Here is a 21294-nt window from a genome sequence, read left to right on the forward strand (position 1 = left end):
CATTTCTGGGGGAGGTTGGGTATTACACTTCAGTGAGGTGATTTGGTTTAAGTGATGACATTTGGGGCCTTTGGTTGTTGTTGTTGTTGTTGTTGTTGTTTTAATGTGAAAATGGCAGATATTAGCCCTGACATTACCTACCACTTAAAGATCAAAGGGAATGAGGGATGGCATGATCTGTACCTTCAGCATGTGGAGGAAATACAAAGATGAAGTGCTAAGTAGTACAGTGTGTGATGGCCCCTTTGGATTAAAAACTATTTCCTATACACAGAAATAATGAACTTGATTCTCCCTGAGCTCTAAGGGGAGATTTAACTTCCCTGTCACTTGATAGTATTATTTCCCTGGATTCGAGCTTCAGTCCAGCTCAGAGTAGAGGGTAGTATGCTTGAGATTTTCTCCTTTGGGTTGATGGGCTGTGTGTCTCTTAGAGATCTCCCATATAACTAAATAAATATCTGAGGTGGTTGTAAATAAATTAATTGAACAGATTGTTTCTGCTTTAGCAAGGTCTTTGAATGAATAAATCACAAAATCAAATTTTAGTGAGAAGGGGCAAGAAAAACAAGCAGAGAATGATAGGGACTAGAGTAGGCTTTGGACTCTCAACACAGCCCAGGGCCCCTGGGAGAAAGACAGAAGAAAGGAGGACAAAAAAGGTGGCCAGGAGCCCAGATAAACTTGTCATTTTCGCTTGCGCCAGACCTGCTCAGCGGTGCCTGTGAGCTCTCCCAGGTCTTTAAATGCTTAACATATCCAAGACAGAAGTCATCATTTCACCAACAGGCCCCTTCTCTCGAGTTCCTCATTTCAGTTGAGAGCAAGTTACCTCAGTGTCTCTCCATTTGTCTGCTTATTAACATATCTGCCATATTCTGTAGATTCTTTATCCATACTGTCTTCTGTTTTTTTGTTGTTGTTGTTGTTTACATTCCCATTGCCAGATCAAGTTCAGAACTTTACCTCTTATTTGCATGGATTACTGATTTGCTTTCTAACAAGAAGTCATTATCACCCATACCCTCTCTGCTCAGATCCATTCAAATATACATTTTTCTTTTTAAGAATTAACCTAAGCTTGTAATATTTCTACTAAAGAGCATCAGCAATCACTCATTGACAGAGAACTGAACTGACTGTAAACTTCCTTTTCTGACATTCAGAGTCAGCCACGATAATGGCCAATTTCTCTTTTCATCTCTTCTTTTGTCCTAAATAGCTGCCAAATTCATTGCTATTTCATCAACAAGACCCATGAAATGCTGGCAGGATTCACTCCTGATGTTGCCACCGCCTGGAGTATGCTTTTCCATTTCTCTTACCCAAATGCTGTTTATTATCTACTTTAGATACATTCTTTATGAAATTTTGCTATTTTTCTCAATCAGATGTGATCAATTTTTCCTTTGAATCATCATAATTATGCACACAACTTCCATGCGAGAGCTTTGTTTTTTCTTCTTTATTATAATGTTCATTTGTTTCTTTGTTTCACCTTTTTACTTTTTAAAGTAAGCTCTATACCCAATGTGGGGTTGAATGCATGACCCCAAGCTCAAGATTTGTGTGATCTACCGACAGAGCCAGCCAGGTGCCCCGTTGTGTTTCACCTTTTAAGTTGTAAATATGTTAAAGGGAGAAACTGTATTTCATTATTTTCTGTATCTTCCATATAGTATATCTCAATGCCTTATACAGAAGGAGAATTCTGTAAATATTTGTTAGATTGAGAGCAATGTGTCATAGATACATTAAAAAAAAAATTGATGTATTCTTAAGTACCCGACCAGGAAATAATATTTAAAATACACATAAAGGTATAGCTTAAAAAAAGGAACGTATTGTTTTTCAAATAATCTTGGTTGATGGTATACCTTCCAAAAGGCAGTCTATCAACTTGCTGGTTCAAATGAAATGAAATCTTCTCAGAAGCCTGGTTATTTTATTTTTAAATCCTTCTATAAGTAAGAGAATAAATAGAGAAACTTAGGATATTCCTTAGGGTTACTGAACTAGTGGAGTGACTGGGAGATATACAAAAAAATATATTTATAATTAGCATGATATGAATCTCTGCCTCTTGATTTCTACCAATTGAAAAATTAGAGATGTTTTGGAAGTCAGTGGAAAGTTCTAAGAATTTCTGTCTCATTCCCTCTAATAAAAGGGATATAATGTCTAAATTGAAGGTTTGGAGCTGCTGAAGTGCCAAGTAACACTGACATTTTAGTTAGCAACTGAGCTTGTTAGCATTAACAGAAATGAAATCTATTTTATATTTTAAAAAAGGCATTAGGAATACAGTAACTATGGTGAGTAACCTAGGGTCCTTAGTGCCTTAAATTTGATAACTAAATAAACGTGGGGCAATTAGAATGTGGCCCCTGCACCCCTCTTGAATTACTGTTACTAGGGTAAGCTTTTGATTTCAAATGTTGGTAATACATGGTTAAGAAAATATTATTCTAGGAATTCATTTTGAACAAAGAGAATATGTTAAATGTGTACAAGTTCTGTGTTCAGAATTATTTTGGAGTGCCTAACTCACTTTATGATTACTCTTTACTATCTAAATACAAAGTCAGTATCAATCTCTGACTTTGACATTTTGTGCAGTCATAGTAGGAGTCCTTGTTTTTGTTTGTTTGTTTGTTTAAGGTTTAATTGTAAGTAATCACTATACCCAACATGAGCTCAAACTCACAACCTTGAGATCAAGAGTCACATGCTATCCCGACTGAACCAGCCAGGCACCCCAGGAGTCCTTGTTTGCTCCTTCCCCCCACTTCCCTTTTTTCCCAGAATAAGATGAAGAGGGGACAGGAGTAGTTAGGTAGGAGAAATGTGTGCTTTGTGGTGAATTATCTTTCCTATAAAATAATAGAATCATGTAATAAAACCATGGGATTATATAGAAATTACAGATGTTGTTAATTGAACATGTTTCTGTAATTATTATAAGCCATAAACCTGGAAAATCACTGTTATTTATAATAATAATTATCATATATATTTCCAGTTAGCCTGTTAGGGACATTGCATAGGCAAAATGTTGTTTATAAACAATAAATTATCTTCTCATTTGAGTACTCTAGAATGATGGTCAAAAGAAACATCTTTTACTCAATAAGTTTATCGTCATGTTGCTATTAAAATATAAATTATATTCTTATAATTTTAGCAGTTTTATTTCCTTTTAAAAGTTTAAATGTTTTATCATTTGGCATTCATTTAGTTTCTTCCTGTCAAGAACTTCCCAACCTTTTAATGATGAACTTTAACATCGGCATCGTACAAGCTTTTGGAATGCTTTCTTGAAGTCTTCATTAAAGATCGTATAAATCAGTGGATTTATAAGGGAATTGAGATATCCAAGCCATGTCAAAAAATTTGACATTTCTTCAGAAATTTTACACTTTTCACAGACATTAACAACCAATTCCTTAACAAAGAAAGGCAGCCAACATATTACAAATGCACCCAAGATTAATCCCAGGGTAGTGGCTGCTTTGCGTTCTCTTGTGCCTGAGATCTTTTGTCTTCTCCAAGATTTCTCATGCTTGAATTCAGACCTGGGGCTTTTCATCGTGCTATGAATTTTATCAAAGTCTGTTGATGGATCAGAGAAAGATTTTTCTAGCATGTAGGGTGTGGAGGCTAGTCTAGTGCTTTTCTCACCACCCCCCAGGAGGACTTGGCCATTCACCTCCTCCTTGGCAATCCTACTTGCTTGTCTCTTGTGGTATAACGTTTTTGCTGCTTTATATATTTTGTAGTAGAGGATCAAAATCAACGTTAATGGGATGTAGAAGGCTCCAAATGTTGAGTAAATAGTGGAAACAATGTGGTCGTGTTTGATGATGCACTCATTATCCCGGCTGGTTCCTTGATGCCTCCAGAATAAAGGAGGCATCGAGATAAAAATTGATATAACCCAAACAATTGTAATCATAATGCCAGCCTGCTTGGGAGTCCTCTTCCTGGAGTACTCCACAGCATCTGTGATTGCCCGGTACCGATCCAAAGCGATCGCAGACAGATGTAGGATGGAACACGTGCAGCACGTGATGTCAATGCTCAGCCAGATGTCACAGACCACCTGCCCCATAATCCAGCTCTCTCTCACAATATACACAATGCTGAAAGGCATCACCAGGACAGCGACAAGAAAATCTGTGACCGCAAGGGAGCAAATTAAATAGTTGGCTGGGTGGTGCAGCTTCCGGGTCACGATAATTGCGGCAATCACAAGGGAGTTGATGGTCGTTGTCATCAGTGCCAGCCCGGAGAGAGTGAGGGACACCAGAATTTTGGATGGCATTCTGTTTAACAGTTCTTCTGAGGTCAAGTTTTGGTCCGATGAATTTAAGAAATCCATTTTTTGGGGTTTGCTTTAAAAGATCAATATAGCTGAAAAAATGGATACCTGTAACAAAGGAGGAGAAAATCAGTTCAGAAAAGTCTTCAAAAATTTTTCTCTGCCTTTCAGAATACATTTTTAAAAAGTCTATGTGTATGTTTTCCCAGAATATTCTATGGATTAAAAAAATGGGAGTTTAGATTAAAAATTTTCTTTTTTTCTCATTTTAATTAAAAAATTCTGATGAGAACAGTAATAATAACTTTCAAAACATTTCTTAAAATATAGCTCAAATACAACAATTTTTATGAGTCAACTTAACCTATTACTCAGTAAAATCTCTACCATTATAGAATTGCCTTTAAGAACTACATTAATCCTAGCTGTGTTTTTCCCTTCATCTGTGGAGAAAAGGTTTAATAGTACATGCCATTAATATATATTTATGCATTATATAATGTAATATAAGAAAATATATTAAAGGCAGTATTCAAAATCATAAGCAATTTTGTACTTAATTCAAAGTTACATTGAGGATATTATAATTGGGCTCATGGAGACTAAAGGAATTTTTAGTGTATTTCATATCAGGATATAAAGATTATAAAAGGGAAATAAACAAAAATAAAATATTTTTAGTATATCCCTAGCATTCTATGATCATTTTATGAAATTAGGAAAATGTCAGAGTGGTTAGCAGTCTTTGTGGATATAAGTAGTTAATTTGGTTTAAAAAGATGAAATAAAATTAGTTGGAGTCAAATAGCCATAAATCACTGCCCATTAATACAGTGACATATATGACCAAGTAACTCACTTAACAAGGTGAACTTGCCAGCATGGAGAGCTTATAATGGCATTCACTCTGAAATGGAAATTATTCTTCTTTACAAGTCACCATTGTAAGTACTATGTAACCTTACTTCTGAAAAAGGACACTCCAAACATGGCTTATAATTTTTGCTTCAGTCCATGCTATTGCTTAATTGTAAGTCAAAGTGCAATTGGAGTATAATGAAATAGGATTAATCTTTTCTATAAGATAGTTTTATTTATTTATTTACTTATTTATTTATTGCATCAGCCCTTCTCTCTTTTTAATAATTCTTTTTTTTTTTTTTTTTTTTTTTTTTAATTTAGGGGCTCCTGGGTGGCTCAGTTGGTTAAGTGTCTGCCTTCGGCTCAGGTCATGATCCCAGGGTGCTGGGACTGATCCCCGCATCAGGCTCCTCACTCAGTAGGGAGCCTGCTTCTCCCTCTCCCTCTGCCTGCTGCTCCCCCTGTGCTCTCTCTCTCTCTGTGTCAAATAAATAAATAAAATTTGACAGAGAGAGAGAGAGAGAGAGAGAGCAAGCAGGAGCAGGGGGAGCAGCAGAGGGAGAAGCAGATTCTCCAGTGAGCAGGGAGCCCAACTGGGGGCTCAATCTCAGGACCCTGGGATCATGACCTAGCTGAAGGCAGATACTTAACCGACTGAGCCACCCACCCATGCCTCTTTTTTAATAATTATTTAGCAACTACCCGTATCTTAGGAAAAGACAGAAGACAGAAATCTGAAGCTTTATTATTGCATCTCCATATTTAATATTCCTTACATTATTTTTATTTTAAAGTGGTTATATTTCATCTGTTGGAACTGATAAAACAATACTTTAAAATACTTAATATTATTATATTAAGTGCTTCCTGTGAAGTGTGTGTGTGTGTATGTGTGTATAATAAAACCTTGTGGTACAGCATATCTAGTATTCTACTTGTGTTTGGTTACCAGTACTAAATTAATTTTTATTTTCTGATATTCATTGAAGGCAGGTGCTGATGGCTTGCCCCTAAGTGAATTGTGTGGCACAAGAAATTTGAATACCTGCTACCCAGAAAATGAGTAGTTGTCCTGTGTGTAATTGAGAAGGAGTTATAAATCTACATTCTTTATATCAACACTTGCCCATTTGTAAAGGACAACTAACATAGCTCCAGAAAAAGAATGGAAGCTAAAATTTCCTTAGATACTCTAAACCGTGGTTCCCTGCTTTAGTTTGCCTCAGAACTGGCAGGAGGACTGTTAACACCCGGATTACTGGGTCTCACCCTTTGGAGTTAGAGATTCAGTAAAACTGGGCTGGGGCCCTCAAACCTGCATTTCTACCCAGGTCCCAGGTGTTGCTGCTGTTGTTGGTCCTGAGAATAGGTTTCTGGGGAGAACCCAACATGGGTGTTACTCAGCTGTTCGTCTAATTCTTTTACTGCTATAGCATCGATGAGGTCCTCTCAAATGAGAGCAGCTCTGACATTTCTGCTGTATGACTTTCTCAGCATCTCTCTTTCTCACATTCTTATTTCTTGGAGTTTTCCAAATAAATGATCTTACTGTAGTTTTTCTTCTGATGTTTCTGTGACGATTTTTATTGGTGTCTTTTTGCAGTACAGCTCTTGGACCTCCTGCTCTAAGACGGTTATTCCCCTCCCCCAACATCATTTCTACTCTTTTCAGCCTGTAGTTTCAGTTAGGTCAGATGACATAGGACCCTATTTCCTAAATCCCTACTGGATCACAGCCTGAGGTATAATAGTGTGATTATCTGTACCATTAGGATTGTCATGAAAATCCTTGCTTTGTGCTTTCAACATCAGTGGACCTCACAGTCTTTAGCTATTTTCCCTGGAAATGTGTTTGGGCAGTCGATGGTCAAATGTGATGGTGAAACACTTACTCCAAGCCAATTAGACATATTAGGAACATGGTAGATTAATTAGTTTCTACCTTCCTTCTAATTTCCCCCCCATTCTCTCATCATAAAACTTGTACTAAATATTCAATTAAAAAACTAAATATTTTCCTGATTGGTTAATTCTTTCCAACAGTGTTTATTTAGTGTTTAATTAGTTAATTTATTATTTAGCACTATGGGAATTCATCTAGTGTTTATTTAGTGTTATGGAGTTGGTTTAAAAGTGATGACATTTTCCATATTATAAGCAAAAATAACTTTCCACTTTAATTGGCCTGATAAACAGTTTGACATAAGAGTCTCTTCAAGAGGTAATTCTGAAATTACATTTTGAATAGAATATTGAACAAGAGGAACTGTTTGGAAATAGTTATGTGTGTTTTCATAATAAAAATGAATTCTTTCGGTACATGGACCAGCTTAAAATTAGCAGGTGAATTGTTTGATAATTCAACTGAATCCTCTAAGAATCATGTTGTAGTATTTAAATTAAATTCAATAAAATGGTAGTTAATGCTAAGGAAAAAAATCGAAATGTGTCATATAAATTTGATTGCCGTGTCTAAGAAATCTTACCATTATTAAATTTAGAAAACGAATCTTCTGATAGTTGTTTTTATTGAAAACAAAGAAAATAGGAAAACAAATGTAAGCAATCACAATTGGGTTTCTTTTTCTTTTTGTTTTATTTTCCTCGCCACTTAGAATTTCAGTAAACCATCTACCTTCATTAATTCATACATGACCTCCAATCAGATTCTTTCCTATTCCTTTACATGGTAAGTTCCCACTTACAATGAGAGGAAATATTGTTTTAAAGATTTATTTATTTTAGAGAGAGAGGGACGGAGGGACAGAGGGTGAGGTAGAGAATTTTTAAGCAGACTCCCTGCTGAGCACGGAGCCTGGTGTGGGGCTCAGTCTCACAACCCTGAGATCAGACCTGAGCCAAAACCAAAAGTTGGAGCCTCAAATGACTGTTCCACCCAGGCACCCTGACGTAGGTGCAATGATTGTTTCTCCTTTCATAGATAAGAAAACTGAGGTACCAGGGTTCTATAAACTTCTTTATGATGACAACATAACAACAAATAATTGGTAGAACGAACCCATCCCTTAATCACCATTTTGCTGTCAATGAAAAATTTCTTATTTTACTTATAGTCTGTTATACTCATGAGATCTACAAAGTAACTACTTTTTTGGTAAAGATTTTGTTATAGAGTAAGAGGTGTTTTCAAGTGTAGGCAAATATCCAGTAGAATGAACTGCTTATTTCTTTATGGGGATGTTTAAGATAGTGATTATGTCTAAATATGTAAATTGTGATAGAAATGTGTTCATAGTGTTTTCATTTTTTTTTTACTGCCTTTCTAATTCAGAGACTTCCTTTGTGTTTTTATTATATTTCTTTGCCCCCATTTATTTATTTAAGAAATATTTACTCAGGGGCACCTGGGTGACACAGCGATTAAGCATCTGCCTTTGGCTCAGGGCGTGATCCCGGCGTTATGGGATCGAGCCCCACATCAGGCTCCTCCACCATGAGCCTGCTTCTTCCTCTCCCACTCCCCCTGCTTGTGTTCCCTCTCTCGTTGGCTGTCTCTATCTCTGTCGAATAAATAAATAAAATCTTAAAAAAAAAAAAAGAAATATTTACTGAGTGCTATTTATATGCTGATTAATCTGCTAGGTGTCAAAGAATGGCAAAAAACAAACGAGCAAACAAACATACCGCTGAACAAAACAAAACAGCAAAACAACACATTGTTCTTATTTTTAAGAGTCTAGCACAGTAACGAAACAGCCAAACATATAATACAACAATACGATGCAATAAGGGCATCATAGAGGTGTGTATAGTGTCCTAGAAAAACTGATGAGGGAGAGTTAATCATACCATGGTGAAAACGGTGAAAGCCTTTCCAGGTAGAGGGGAAAGTATGAGCAAAGGCAGAGGCATAGAAATATAGGATGTGGACTTCTGCAAGATGGCTACATAGAAAGATCCTGAATTCACCTCCTCCCATGGACACACCAAATCTACAGCTACATATGGACCATTTCCCTCTGAAAAAGATCTGAAAATTAGATGAACTGCTTCTCCACAGCGAAGGATTAAAAGACCACATCCAGAGAGGTAGAAGAGGCAGAGATACGGTCTCACCAAAAACCCCATCCCTGGTATGGTGATACACAATAGGGTGGGATCTCACCAGTCTGGTTCTTCTCCTGGAGGAGCAATGTGTTGGTGCCCCACATGAGGCGCCTAACCCCTGGGATCTGCACGGGAGGGATAAGCCTCCAAAACGTCTGGCTGGCACACGGAAGAGACCCAAAGTGTTATAGAAAACTGAGATTTCCCTTTGAAAGGGCTCAGGCGTGGTCTCACTTGCCCTGAGACCCAGTGAGAAAACAGCAATTTGAAAAGCGCCTAGACTATATGTAAAGGAGATTCATTTGCTAATCTAAAAGCATCTGCTGGAGGGGCCCGGGGCAGTTGAAACTCTCCCTGGAGATAGAGGCCCTGGTAGACACCATTTTTGCACATTTCACCATCTTGGCACACTTCACCTACCCTGCACAGGTAGGGAGATTGGACATCACGCCCTTCTGCTATCTTGCTAAGACAGGCATGGGTGAGTGGTTGCAGCACTATCACGCTGCCTTGTGGAAGCTGGAGAGCCCAGATGGTTGCAGCACTTCCCTGTGAGCATGAGTGGTTGTAGTGTTCTCCAGTGCCCCAGCTAAACTCAGTGAGCAATGGGTGGTTGTAATATCCCAGCCCCTCCTAACTGAGGCTGGTGAGCAAGGAATCACAGCATCCTCCTGCTCTCAACTTAAAGTCAGCACACATACAGACAAGGCTCTTTCCCATTGCATTCCTGAAGACTGTGGGTGCCTGCTGTCAAGACATTTCCCTGCTGCCATTCTGAAGTCTGCCAGAGTACCCCACCCCTTGCACTCTAGCTTCCTAGCCAGCAGGCACATGCAATCCACATAGAGGACACCCTTTAATTGCCTGGCCCTGCTAGTCGAGGGGGCTGGGGTTCCTGTGCTCCCAGGAATGTAACAACCAGAAGACAGTTCTTGGCAGGCCACCCCTCTTCAGGTGCTACACAGACAGCAGACTAAAATACAACCCTGACTGCCTGTGAAAAAAGTCTGTTTTCTTAACCTAGAACTTCAGCCTAAGGGACAGGCTTCAGGTTTCTCACACAAGTAGAAGCTAAGGAGGTGTTTGCAAAATATAAGTGGGGAGAAATTATGCTTGTGCACCCACCAGCCTCCCTATAGCTTGAAGAGACCTCCAGAAAGGAGCGTAACACTCATCTGGAGTCCCAATTTTTGGAACTATCACCTAGGGGATACCTCCAGATTTCTTGTTCTGGAAGCTAGCAGGGATTTTGATTCTGGCCCCACATGGCTGTATATATTTGCATACTTTAAAAGTTGTTGCCTCAGGGTCTGACTTCCAATCAGGCTGAAACCAGGTGCTAAATGAGATTCCTCCCTTGGATCACTGACAAGTCTTGGCACACCCTCCACAGCTAGGGCATATCAAGAATAACTCAAGTGGGGGGGGCACCTGGGTGGCTCAGTCGTTAAGCATCTGCCTTTGGGCCCCGGCCTGATCCCAGGGTTCTGGGATTGAGCCCCATATCAGGCTCCCTGCTCTGCTGGGAGCCTGCTTCTTCCTCTCCCACTCCCCTGCTTATGTTCCCTCTCTCGCTGGCTGTCTCTCTCTCTGTATATAAATAAATAAAATCTTAAAAAAAAAAAAAGAATAAATCAGGTGGTTTAGACAATCACAAAGGTTTGAGAAACAACCAAATTTAGGTTGAAAAGAAGGCTCATCACATACACAAGGACACTCCTCAAAGAGAGAGAGAGAGCTGTTTCACTTAATACATAGAAGCAAACACAGAGAGTCAAGCAAAATGAGGAGACAAGTATGTTCCAAATGAAAGAAGACAAAACCTCAGAAAAAAGCCTTAATGATAAGAAGATAAGTAATCTACCTGGTAAAGAATTCAAAGTAATGGTCATAAAGATGTTCACTGAACTTGGGAGAAAAAATGGATGAACACAGTGAAAACTTCGAAGAGATAGAAAATATAAGAAAATAGAAAATAGAAGTCACAGATCTGAAGAATACAATAACTGAACTGAAAAATATACTAGAGGGGTTCGACAGCAGATTAGGTGAGGCAGAACAGATCAGTGAGCTGGAAGACAAAGCAGTCGAACTCATCCTGACAGAGGAGCAAAACAAAAACAAACAAACAAATAATTTCTTAAAATGAAGATAACTTAAGGGACCTATGGGACAACATCAAGTGGAATAAAATTTGCATTATAGGGGTCCCAGAGGGAGAAGAGAGAGGAAAAGTGGCAGAAAACTTATTTGAAGAAATTATGGATGAAAACTTCCCTAACCTATGGAAGGAAACAGACATCCAGGTCCAGAAAGCCCAGGAGGTTCCAAATAAGATGACCCCAAAGAGATAAACCACACCGTAACACATTGTAGTTAAAATGTCACAAGTTGAAGATAAAGAGAGAATCTTAAAAGTAGCAAGAGAAAAACAAATTGTTTACATAAAGGAAACCCCATAAAGCTAACAGAAGATTTCTCAGCAGAAACTTTGCAGGCCAGAAAGGAGAGGCATGACATATTTAAAGTTCTAAAAGGAAAAAAATTCCAACCAAGAATATTCTACCCAGCAAGACTATCATTTAGAATTGAAGGAGAGATAAAGAGTTTTCCAGACAAGCAAAAGCTAATCACTACTAAACCAACTTTTCAAGAAATATTAAAGGAACATCTTTAAGCTGAAAAGAAATAGCGCTAATTAATAAGAAAATATATGAAAGTTAAAATCTCACTGGAAATGGTAAATATATAGTAAAGAAAGTGGGTTAATAACTTATAAAGCTATTGTGAAGGTTAAAAGACAAAATTAGTAAAATTAACTAAAATATAATAATTAGTGAAGGGAAAAAACAATAAAAAGATGTAACGTGTGAATTCAAAAATATAAAACATGGGAAGGAGCAAAATATACAGTTTTGGAATGTGTTTAAATTTCAGTTGCTATCAACTTAAAATACACACAGACACACAGCCACACACAGCCACACACACACACACACACACACACATCTCAAAAAGATGAGGAAATGGAGGCACATAACAGCCACTGATTTAAATCCACCCAGGCAAATGCTGTCATAGTGCTCTATTCTGAGGGTTAGAAATGCACCTTCATTAGATCCACTTCTACTTGTTAATTTGGTTCTCTAATCTGCTGTGGCTCTTGAATCCCCTCTCTGGGCTCTTGACTGTGCTCTCAGAGAGGTCCTGTCTTTCTATGAGAAATAGTCTGGATTTACAGCTAGGTAGACTTCACAGCCTGCTTTCTGCCTATAGAAAATCTTTTCATTTTGAACTGTGTCTTTCCCCTTTGGTCCAAAGTAAGTAAAATTCTCTTAAAAACTTTGTTTCTCTATGAGTCTGATTGGAAGTCATGACAGGCCCCAAAATACCACATGCATAGTTTTACAGGACAGATTTCTCTTTACTTTGCCTAGAGTATTAGGTCTGTGGGACAACATCCTTAAGATTCTCAGAAGCCTATTTGCCTAGCAGAGGACTCTACTAGGCACTCCTTTAAACCTTTCTGAAGTCTTAATAAACACTTTTACAACTATACCCTTGATCTATTCTTCATCCTAAGGCCTTTTTTTATTTTGAGAATCTTTTGCTATCTAGACAGATCAGTGATATGAAGTAGGTTTGTTTTCCTATCTTGACAAGTCCTGGCTCTTATATATTTCTTCTAAATTTTGCTTGCAAACTTTAATTCCTCTCTTTCTTTCCATACCTTATTATATACCGCTAAAAAACTATCAGTTGGCACTTTAAACATTTTGCCTAGGAATCCTCTTGGCCAGATCCATAAGTTCATCAAGCACATTTATCTTTCAAGTTACTGGAGGCCACACTTTTACAAATTGTTTTGCTACTACAACACATGGGCTGCTGTTTTTCTAGTCTCCAAGATGGTTTCATCACCTCCTTTCCAGCCTCCATAAAAGTTCGTGCACTAACAGTCTTCCCACTGTTTTTTCAGGATACTACCTTGTTCCAAAGCCAATGTCATGTGTATTGATGTTGATTTTACAAGGATGGACCATGCTCCAGTGTTGAGCTCCTAATACCTGCAATGTAAGGAGCAGTAGGGAACAACATTTCCCAGAATCTGCTTTAAATCTGGCTTCAGAGTTTGATAGTGAGAGGAATTCCCACAAGGTTTGGGAGGGAGAAGAGAAGGATGGTTGATGACTCTCTGAATGTGGTTGCAGCCAGATGCATGGTCAAACATTGACAGCAGCTTCTGTGTGCTCTTGGAAATAGTTCTTGGGAATTTTCTCAGGTTTTTTGAGAATTACAACAGTTTCCAAGAAAGCCTTTGAGAACTACCTATTTAGGGCCTTTAGGCTAAGGTGCTTCAGTGTCTCCTTTGACTTTAGGCAACAATTGGGTTGAATTAAATTTTGACTTTCCCGACCTTCCCCCCAACCTCATGGTGTTCCACATTAACATAAACTCCAATGTCATCATTAAATCCTTTTATTCCAGGAATATTTTGAGTGACTCTGTGTCCCTGACCAGTCCCAGACTAATACAAGCAGATACACTGCTAGGTGATTGTTGGAAATTAATAACCAAAGCAGCTATAACTGAATATTGAAAATATTAAGCAATATTTTCATTAAGACCATTAATGAAAGCAATTTTAACTATTGAAGGATTAACCAACTTTAACCAAACCTTAAAAATCTTTAGAAAGAAGAGAGAAATTCTGATTTTAAATGAAATTCACATATTTCATTGCATGAATGATTCTGGTTATTGTTTTCAAGAGACACCTGCATAGTAGTCTGATAAAAATGGGAAAACAATTAAATTGCAACAATGGAAAATCTTAGGGAAAACTGCACTACATTCAATGAACTGTAAAAACATCTATAAAAGCACCTGTTATGGAAAAGGAAGCAAATACACATGCACAAACTCAGTATGTTATACTACTTCCTTTATTTGTTGCTGACACCTGGGGGGAAGAAGCTAAATGTGTGTATGTGTGAGCAGAGGAGGGATGGAGGCTATGGAAGAAGTAGGGCTGTGAAGGCAGTAAGAACTGATGCTTATTTCTGAAATTGGGGCTTCAGTTTAGTAAGAGACTATCACATATTGTAAATAAAAGCCACAGTGCTAGAGTTAAACAAATCTAGGTCCTGACACCTAATAAACTCACTATTTATATTTGTCCTCTGTAGTAAGGATTAGTGAAAGCATTAAATGCATCTAACAGGGTAAAAAGTATTACAGTATTTTTAGTTTTACCTAGTCTTCATTTTATAGTATCTGTAGTATCACCATTGTCTAATGCCAAGTTTTCTAATTCCACAAAAAGAAAATGGCAGTGCGAGGAAACAACGTGCAGTTACCATGTGTGAGAAGTGATGTACTCTTCTAATATTTGAGTTAAAATGGAAAACAAGTAATAGGTTGGTTAGCAAGCTAGAGATCAAATTTTGAAAGAACATGTTCATGATCTTTCTCTCCTCCTTGCCTGACGTTACCTTTTCTTGAGTACTCGGTAAGGCAAATAGTTCACTCTATAGTGACACTGGATATAATATGTCTTATGTAAGTGTTTATCACCAGGAACAAGACAAAGAATCTGGAAATTCTGTACCTTTACTGGAAGGTTAATAAAAGTTGAGTTTTAGCTATATGCTAGATATGAAAAATATATTTTTAAAAGATTTTATTTATTTATGTGACAGAGAGAGAGGGAACACAGCAGGGGAGTGGGAGAGGAAGCAGCAGGCTCCCAGCGGAGGAGCCCGATGTGGGACTCGATCCTGGAACGCTGGGAGTCCCGGAACGCTGGGATCATGCCCCGAGCTGAAGGCAGATGCTTAACGACTGCGCTACCCAGGCGCCCCAGATATGAAAAATATTTTTAAAATTTATTTTTTTAAAAAAGATTTATTTATTTATTTAGAGTGTATGGGGGCAGGGGAGGGGCAGAGGGAGAAGGAGAGAGAGAATCTCAAGCAGACTTCCCACTGAGCATGGAGCCCAGGATGGGGCTTGATCCCACGATCCTGAGACCATGACCTGAGTTGAAATCAAGAGTCAGACACCCAACCAAATGAGGCACCCAGGCACCCCTAAAAAATTTCTTTCTCAAATTAATTATCAACAATCTGGTAAATATCTTAATCTAGTTACTTAATTTTGTATTCTTAATGTAGAATAAAATATCAGATTGGACAAAATCTTAAAATGTGAGGAGACAATAGCTAGGTTTACCTGCACATGAATAAAAATGTCATGGTAAATTATTTTCTTAAAAAAAAGTCACATGCTTGGGATGTGTTAAAACTCAGTGAAAGCTGTTGTGAGATTAAAAGAGATCTAATTTTAGTGATGATTTTTGATTTGACAACTTCAATCTTTTTGACGCATAATATCTAGTTAACTGCACCAAGCTGGTGAGTTTTAAGCCATTTCAAGCACAAAAATCTCTTTTTATCTTTCTCTCTTTTTTTTTTTTAAACCAGCACTTGAAAAACATTAGGCTATTATATTTTACATTTTATGCAAATGTAACTAATGGAATGAAAGGTATTTCACTCCAGTGGGATGTATGCTCTTCCATTTTATTCTATTTTTCTTTTGTAAATATGTTAAATTGGAGTATTTCTCCTTTTTTCATCTTTAATTCACTTTCTCTCTTTTGACCCCTTTTACTTAAGCTTTATAAAGCACAGATCTATATTTGGTAGGTTTAGTAAGTACCACTTCGATTAACTGAGTATCATAGAAAAAAACAAATGATTAATATTGACATTTATTGGACACCACTGGCTTCCTAGGTCTGATATACAAAGCAGAATATCTAGTAACATAGTATAAGTGCTTAATTGCTGTCAGTTGAAATTGGGTAATTGATTTGTCATCTTCAATTAATGATAGCATAGAATGTTCAGCACTGAAACACAAGACAGATATTATATAGCCATGACTTGGGGCTCTGCTTAAGCATAATCTGGTCTTCCAGTCTGCTGGTTATTAACTACAGACTATTAACTATAATATGAAGAAAAGCTTAACTTTTAAACTTGGAAAAGATAGGCAGTGATTGAAACGTTTAGCTTAAACATACACTGCTTTCTTTAAATATATGGTATAAAGTAGCCACAGTGTTAAATAAGATGGGCATCTTTCTATTTTCATTTTATTTAGTTGGCTTTACATAATGCTGTGGAATATAGTATCTTGTATTTCTGTGCTTTACACAGTAAAGTATCCTAAAATGCCAAGATATAGATTAAAGCACAGGGTTAAGATAGTAACATTTTAAGACTCGATCCCAAAATAATTATGAGAAATCTGTCTATATCTGAATAACAAGAAAGGAGAACTCCTCTTCATGTACTTTGACTTACCTTTTTTTTTTCCATCTGAGAATACTGAAGTTGCTACCAAATAGTTTTTCTCTGGTCCAAGATTTTTGGGCTAGCTTTTTATAATTTAAAATACAAGTTCTCATTCAGTAACTTCAATTACTTCTACCCTTCTTCTACTTTGTTTACTATCATAGTAGTGGCTATTATTATCTTTAGATTAAAAGTATTTTAATGCATGTACTTGGAATTGACACTAGTAAAGTCATATATTTTAGAGAAAATTATAAACAAGTTATAAAGAGTTTGTTGGATGTTTTATATATGGCATGGCTAAATGATGATGATTTATATATTACCTAGTTGTGACTTAGCATAGAACAAATCTGAACTGTCATCTGGACAGAATGGCAAAATACTGGAGAACACAATGTTTGAATGTCCTGATTTTGCTTCCTAACTTTTGAGCATCAGTTGATAAAATTTATTAGGCAATGCCGTGTGTGTTAGGTTCTACACGTGATGCATATGCATGAAACATGCAGCCCATGACATCAAGGACTCTATTGTTTATCAGTAGTTGGGGGAAAGAGACATTTATTTATTGAGGAAATATTAACTGAGTTTCAGCATTGTAGTTGGCAGTCTGGATATAAAAATGAATATGTCATGGGGCACCTGGGTGGCTCAGTTGGTTAAGCGTCTGACTCTTGATTTCAGCTCAGGTCATGGCAATGATTGTAACTAACAATGATGAGTTTGGTAATGAGCATGTACCAAGGACAAGTGAATCTTAGTGATTTTGTAGGAGTTCCAAAGAAGGGGAATTTTTATTTTTCCACTGGACATTAAGCCATGATTATTTAAGTTTAGATCTCTTGAAATCCTTTGCTACCACGTGAAGTCTGAGAATGAAGCCAGTACTTATAACCTGAAATGTACTATGTAATATATGCATTGGTAAATATGTAAGAAAGAAGCCATGATCATTCATAGGAAGAGCAGCAGTTCTGTCGGGAAAGACCAGAAAAGACCTAACACAGGAATTTAAATTTAAACTAAGACTTGAAGAATGAGTTTCCTGGATCATTAGGTGGTTGGGGGGAGTAGGTTGCAGTGAAGGCCTTTTGAGGGAGGAAATAATTTGCAAAGATATAATATCAGGAGGAGTATGGTAGGAGATAATTTGCATGGGTATGACAGTTGAAGCTAAAAAATTGGACAGGAAGTAAGAGTTTTAAATACCACGATGGTGGAGGCCATGCAGAACCACTGGAGAATATGAAGCAGAATTAGGTAAAGGTTGGAGGCTATGATAAGAGATTTGTAAGTAGGGCTAGGTGAGAGACAATGAGTCTTCAGCCAAGGAATGAAACAAAGGGCTGAGGAGAGAAAATAGTTTTAAACACCTTTTTAGTGTATGACAGGGTTTGACAGATAACTTAATTTGGGGGGTGGTGAAAGGTTGAGGTGAAAGGAGGAGCCTAGAATGATTCCTGTGTTCCATGAGAGGCAACCAGTTGGATTATGATACCATATACATGAAGAGGACACAGGAAAAGGAGGTTTGGTGGGGAGGTAAAAGGATAGGGCCATGGTGAAAGTAATAGTTTCAAACACACTGAGACTAACATATAAGACAACCTGTATGGAATCATCTAGAAGGCAGATCAGGATTGGAAATTTAATTCATACATTATTAGCTGAATCCCTGCATATCTACAAAATCACTAGGGATTGAAGAAGGCAGTGCATGGAAGAATGAATGTAAGATGAAGAATTGGATAAAGTCAGTATGAAGTATTCCTTTAAGATGTTTGATTACTAATGAAAAACTTAAAATTAAAAATCTTTTCCAAAGGTAAAAAAAATAGAAACTCTGGGTTGAGAGATTTGATTTTTTAAAACACAAACATAATTTGGTGTACTTATGCAGTATGGGAACTAAAGGTCTCAAGCAAAGTGAAAAGTAAAATTATAAACTCAACTGTCATTTCTTTATTTGTTTATTGCACTTTCCCTCATTAGAATGTAAAGTATATAAGAGCAGAAACTTTAGTTCCTGGGCCTAGCACAAAATTTGGCTCATAATAGTCACTCAAAAAATATTTGATGAATGAATAATGAATGGAAAATACTCTGTGTTGATTGAGACTGAGGGAAGCATATACTCTTACACATTGCTGAAATAAACTACCCATGGAGACAATGTGGTGATAACCTTTGATACAATCATTCTATTTCTAAGAATTTATCCTAAGAATATATTTCCATGTATAAGAAATGAATGTCCATCAATACATACAGACAAATAAATTATTGTGCATACTTATAATGAATAAGTAAGCCCTTTATATTCTGACATAAGATTTCTTAAAACATGTTTTAAAGTGAAAAATCAGAGGGTAAAAAAGTTTGTATGGTATGTTACTATTTGTGTAACATAAAGAATATGTCTGAATACAGTTGCTTATTTATACATACACTCTCTCTGGAAAAATACACAAGAAACTGATAATTGTGGTTGTCTCCTGGGAATAGAAAAGACTCTAAAATTTTATACTCATTATGTGTTTACCTATTTTTCAAAAGTAATAAACTAATAAAGCAAAAAAAAGAAGTACCAAACTTATTTGAGCACATTAGTTTATGTCAAACACCTTCCTAAATACTTTGTATGGTCTTATTTGAGACCAGGGGAAAGAAGATACGTGAAGGAAATAAGTTTGTAGCTAGTGAACATGTGAGCACATATGTATTGGAGGAGGGTGGAAAATGGCAGGAACTTGGAGGTTTTCACGTGTCATAGACTGTGTTTTCTCTCTGAATAGGAGACATTGTCATCTGTTGAGGGGGAGGAGGCAGGGATCATGAAGGGTAAGAAGAATATTTGGCACAGTTGCTATAGAGAATAGGAAGGGAATGATCAAAGGCAGAAAAAAAGAATTCTGTGTATTGTTTAATGCTGTTTGGGCATCATTCTTTACCACAGTGCAATTTTTTAAAAAGATTTATTTATTTATTTTAGAGAGAGAGAGAGAGAGAGAGGGCACCCACACACAAGTGAAGGGAGGGGCAGAGGGAGAGAATCTTGACGTAGACTCCCCACTAGGCATGGAGCCGAATGTGGGGCTCAATCCCAGAACCAACGAGATCATGACCTGGGCTGAAATCAAGAGTAGGTCGCTTAACCTACTGAGCCACTCAGGTGCCCCAGTTGCCATTTGGAAATCCTCAGTACCCCTGGTATAAGAGTGTAAAATAAATGTTGGATTATATGTATTTTTATGGAAGAAGCACAATGAGGATATTTGCAGAAAAGTAGCTAAAGTTAAATGATAAGGACACCAATTGGGAAATAAGTTTAGATTACAACTGGAGGAGGTAGCATTTTGAAGGAAGGGATGAATTTAATGAGTCAAATGAGAATTTCAAGTCTGAGCTGTGATCTTGTCCAGTTGATCACGAAAATTCTCCCTTAACCTGTGGTTTTCTGTTGCTCAGCCCACAGCCTCAGAAGGTAGCCCTCCAGGGTAAAATTCTTCCAGAATGGCTCCAGCTAGCTCTTTGCTGAGCAATCATGACAAGTAAGCATCTGAACACATTACCACTTGGGGGCCTTTGCTCTAATTCAGTGGTTCTCAAAGTGTAGGTCCTGAACCAGCAGCATCAGCATCAGGAGAAAACTTACAGAAATGCAAATTCTCTTCCCCTCTCTTGACACTGAATCGGAAACTTTGGGGGTATATTAAAGCCTCTAGAGGTTTTGGACACATGCTCACGTTAGAAACAACTGCTCTAGTTGTTCTCTCTTACCTGAGATAACCACTTAGTTAATTAACCTCATCAACTCCTTTAAGTGTTTGCCTTACATTCCCACCACTCTACTTAATATGTCAACCCACCTTTACCTTTCATACTTCTTATGGTACCCCTTCCCCTTCTTCTTCCTCATCAGCTTTATTTGTTCTTTTATCCTTAGCCCTTATAATTTCCTGCACTATATACTTACTTCATATGAATGTTTTTGTCTAATTGATTTGAGTGCAGGAATCTTTTTGTTTTGTTGACATTGATATCTTCCAAGTTCCTAGAACAGTGCCTAATGTATAATAGGACCTCAATTGATATTTGTAAAATGATTATTTGTCCATTGTCTAATCAAGAGCCATTTCCAAAGCAGTCCCCTTTGCGGGGTTTGTGGCGAAACAGTTGGCCAACAACAGTGTTCCACCTGAGAATTTTTCAGGTGTGGGTCTCCCACCAATCTCAGTTTTCCAGACTGTAGGAGCCATGGGCAGTCTCCTTAGAGTTCCTCTCTCTCGGTTTGAGATGAGACCTCCACCCTCACCCCCAAACCTCCCTCACGTCCAAACATACTCACTTATAGAAAGTGGAGGTAAACTCTCAGCGAATCTATAACTTTCTCCAAATATTGTCCTCATCCTTTTTTTCCAATTCTTACTCTCTTCAATTTTAACACAACAGTAATCTTCAGGTAGTGAAAGCTAAGAGATATAAAACTCGGTTTCCCCACTGCTTTCCGAACAGTTCTGAACAGGGCATAATTTAGTCTAGCATCTTGTACTGGAATATGGTAGTTGATATCTGCTTTCTTAGGGTATCAGCCCAAAATAGAATGTTTAATTTTTATTCATGTCACATGGTGTTCTTGGCTTTTATAGTCCATTTTTTATATTTTAGGCAAAGCGA

The 21294-nt window shown here is 37.4% G+C and overlaps 1 protein-coding gene across 2 annotated transcripts in view; it reads right to left on the minus strand.

Annotated features, from left to right (window-relative positions):
• Positions 1-3202: 3202 nt before the first annotated feature.
• HTR1F (5-hydroxytryptamine receptor 1F) overlaps positions 3203-21294 on the minus strand; it is a 142010-nt gene continuing 123918 nt past the window's right edge. For both annotated transcript variants that reach the window (XM_048215006.2, XM_057306766.1), the window contains exon 4: positions 3203-4429. In XM_048215006.2, coding sequence (XP_048070963.1) covers positions 3281-4381 — 1101 coding nt within the window. In that variant the 5' untranslated portion in view covers positions 4382-4429 and the 3' untranslated portion in view covers positions 3203-3280. The remainder of the gene's footprint in view (positions 4430-21294) is intronic.

The sequence above is a fragment of the Ursus arctos genome, unplaced genomic scaffold (assembly GCF_023065955.2).
Source record: "Ursus arctos isolate Adak ecotype North America unplaced genomic scaffold, UrsArc2.0 scaffold_4, whole genome shotgun sequence".
NCBI lineage: Eukaryota > Metazoa > Chordata > Mammalia > Carnivora > Ursidae > Ursus > Ursus arctos.